Source organism: Sardina pilchardus, chromosome 10 (genome assembly GCF_963854185.1).
Source record: "Sardina pilchardus chromosome 10, fSarPil1.1, whole genome shotgun sequence".
Taxonomy (NCBI): Eukaryota; Metazoa; Chordata; class Actinopteri; order Clupeiformes; family Clupeidae; genus Sardina; species Sardina pilchardus.
Window position 1 is genome coordinate 28,334,709 of NC_085003.1, and position 2,500 is coordinate 28,337,208.

At 44.5% G+C, this 2,500-nt stretch overlaps 1 protein-coding gene across 1 annotated transcript in view; it reads left to right on the plus strand.

The window, feature by feature from the left end:
- Positions 1–1,177, plus strand: part of LOC134094701 (four-jointed box protein 1-like) — a 2,452-nt gene extending 1,275 nt beyond the window's left edge. The window contains exon 1 of the mRNA XM_062548325.1: positions 1–1,177. This exon is cut by the window's left edge and continues 1,275 nt beyond it. Within this exon, the coding sequence (XP_062404309.1) occupies positions 1–368 (368 nt within the window). The 3' untranslated portion in view covers positions 369–1,177.
- The last annotated feature ends 1,323 nt before the right edge of the window (positions 1,178–2,500 follow it).

Here is a 2,500-nt window from a genome sequence, read left to right on the forward strand (position 1 = left end):
AGTGGGACGCCCGGGTAATGGAGAGGGACACCAGCAACCTTCTGAGAACACCGAGCGGGGATTTGGTTTTCATAGACAATGAAGCCGGCCTAGTGCACGGGTACCGCGTGCTTGATATGTGGGAGCGGTACCACAGCACCGTCCTGAGCTCGGTGTGTTTGTTTCGAAAGGGGACAGCGCAGCACATCATAGACCTGCACCGCTCCAGAGACACACGACTGCGGCTGCTCGAGCTGTACCGGGACAGGGAGCCGTTAGCCACAGAACTGGGCTTTCTGTCCGACGAGCACGCACGGACACTGCAAAGCAGAATTGACAGACTGTACAAACACATAGTGAATTGTAAAGACAAGTACAGTCAGTTATAGACACGGTGTATTCCTGTAGAACGCCCTTTTTATTGGAAACCGTCACGATGGAACAGAACATGAACATTTCAGTCTGAACATAAAAGTATGAATATCGGACTGACTACCTCTTGTGGGGGAACATAAGATGTATGTTATGTTCTTTGCTGTGCGAGTACAGTTTTTTAATATTATTTAATCAAGCCTTAAATGTATATAGATTTGCATTAAGGGCATAGAGGGTTTTGCTGTACCCATCACTCAGCGATGCTGTATAATAGGAGAGGTGAGATGTAAAAGCTGAGTGTGACATGTGGCAGCCAACTCAAGTTTGGAAACAATGTGTTCTGTTGTAAGGAACCAAGTGGCTTTTTACCTGGCACATATCATAGAGTACTACTACATATCTTTTACATTCAGCATAGGAGAACTGTTCATATGGAAAACATTCACTTTAATTCCTCTTCGGACAAACAGTGAGGTCAGTGTTGTTAGCTTTACACCAAAATCTATACAGTTTTATTATTCACTACTGTCTGTTTTGCACAATTTCAGTTTTATAAATTGTCTGAATTATTATTGGCCAGAGTCGCTTACTGAAAAATCACCACCTCATATTGAGTGAAGAATTCCTGGTGAAATTCAGGCTTTGTCTTAATAATGCTGCGACCACACTCGTTATATATTTCAGTTCCTTGTGCAAAAGCAAAATGTCTCTATTGTGAAAAATGAACTCCACTTGAACATTCCAAGCCTTTTTCTTACTGAATGAAAAATCTAGTTTCCTCTCTGCTATTAAAACCGTTGGAGACACAAGTTGTTTCACCATAGAAAAGAATTATTGTGTCTTGCCACATTCTTGTCTCCTACTCCTCTCTCCTCAGCCGAATCCTGTCTCTGTGTACACTACAGTGCTGCCTTTGTAAGCCCCAAATGCCAATGGCCCTCATAGTCTGTCACCCAGGAACTTCAGCCCTCCTCGCGTACTCGTGACCCTGAACACAAGCCCAGAGTTCCACTGGTCCGTCCGCTCGTCCATGGAAGCCAGTAGGCAGGGAAAGGTCATCCTTTGTGCCTACCTAGTCACTGAGCGCTTGTCGCCAAAGAGCTTTTTTTAAAACCAAACACTGCTCGCATGGCATGACAAATTATACGAGAGGCTTGAAGAGGTCTTAGCTGAAGGATGTAGAAGAGATATTTTATTTGTTATTCAAAACGCGATGACAGCAGTAGAGAAATGTGGGTTATCTTTAATGTTCCATGTGATTGGCCATATGGGGGGAATAGCCTTTCAGTGTGGATGGAATGACAAGCATACGACGCAGCAATGCATTATATGGGTCTGATGTATCAGATCGGACTTGTCATGATACTATATGCTTCTGTCCATTCTACACATTGACCGACACCAAAGGGGCTAGAGCCGTGTTGGATGGTGCGGCTTCAGAATACAGACCACTGCTCGGCCCTGAGAGTGACAGATTTATAAATTCTCCAAATCCCTTTGAAGTTCACCATCTCATTCCACACCTCTCTCTCTCTCTCTCTCTCTTTCATGCTCTCTGTTTCTCTTTTCCTCTCCCTCCTTTTCTCTGTATCACTCCATCTCTCCCTTGCCTTCATCTGTTTTCTTTCAGCAGCATGTTTGTTCATGTCTTTAGGGTTTTTCACACTGCCTTTCGCTCCGTGGGGACTCTGAGAAACAAGACGGAGATAAATTCTTCTTCCTAGAAAGATGGCGAGCTCAAGAGGGCCCCGCCTCTGATAAAAACGCAAACCCCACTGAACACGGAACAATCGTTTTGCCCCTCGGCAAAGAGTTTGCTCAGGTGTAGCAGATGTGGTTGCAGTAAACTGGCCTGTTAGGACTGAGCTACGGTTGTTTTGACTGCCAGGACACTTTGTTATGACCAATGCGAGTGCACAATGCTGTACCGTGCTGTGACAGCATTCACTGGAATTGTGCTGTACCTGTACAATGGCAACAACACTGTACTCAGACTGCAGTTAGCATACACTTCTGCTGTATACTACTTCAGTGCACTTCATGCAAAGTGTACTTTAAAGGCTCATTAAAGACATTTGAAACGGCAGGATCCGTTCTCATACGAAAATGGAGCTTAAATCAGGCTTAACCATTCTGTGATTTAACT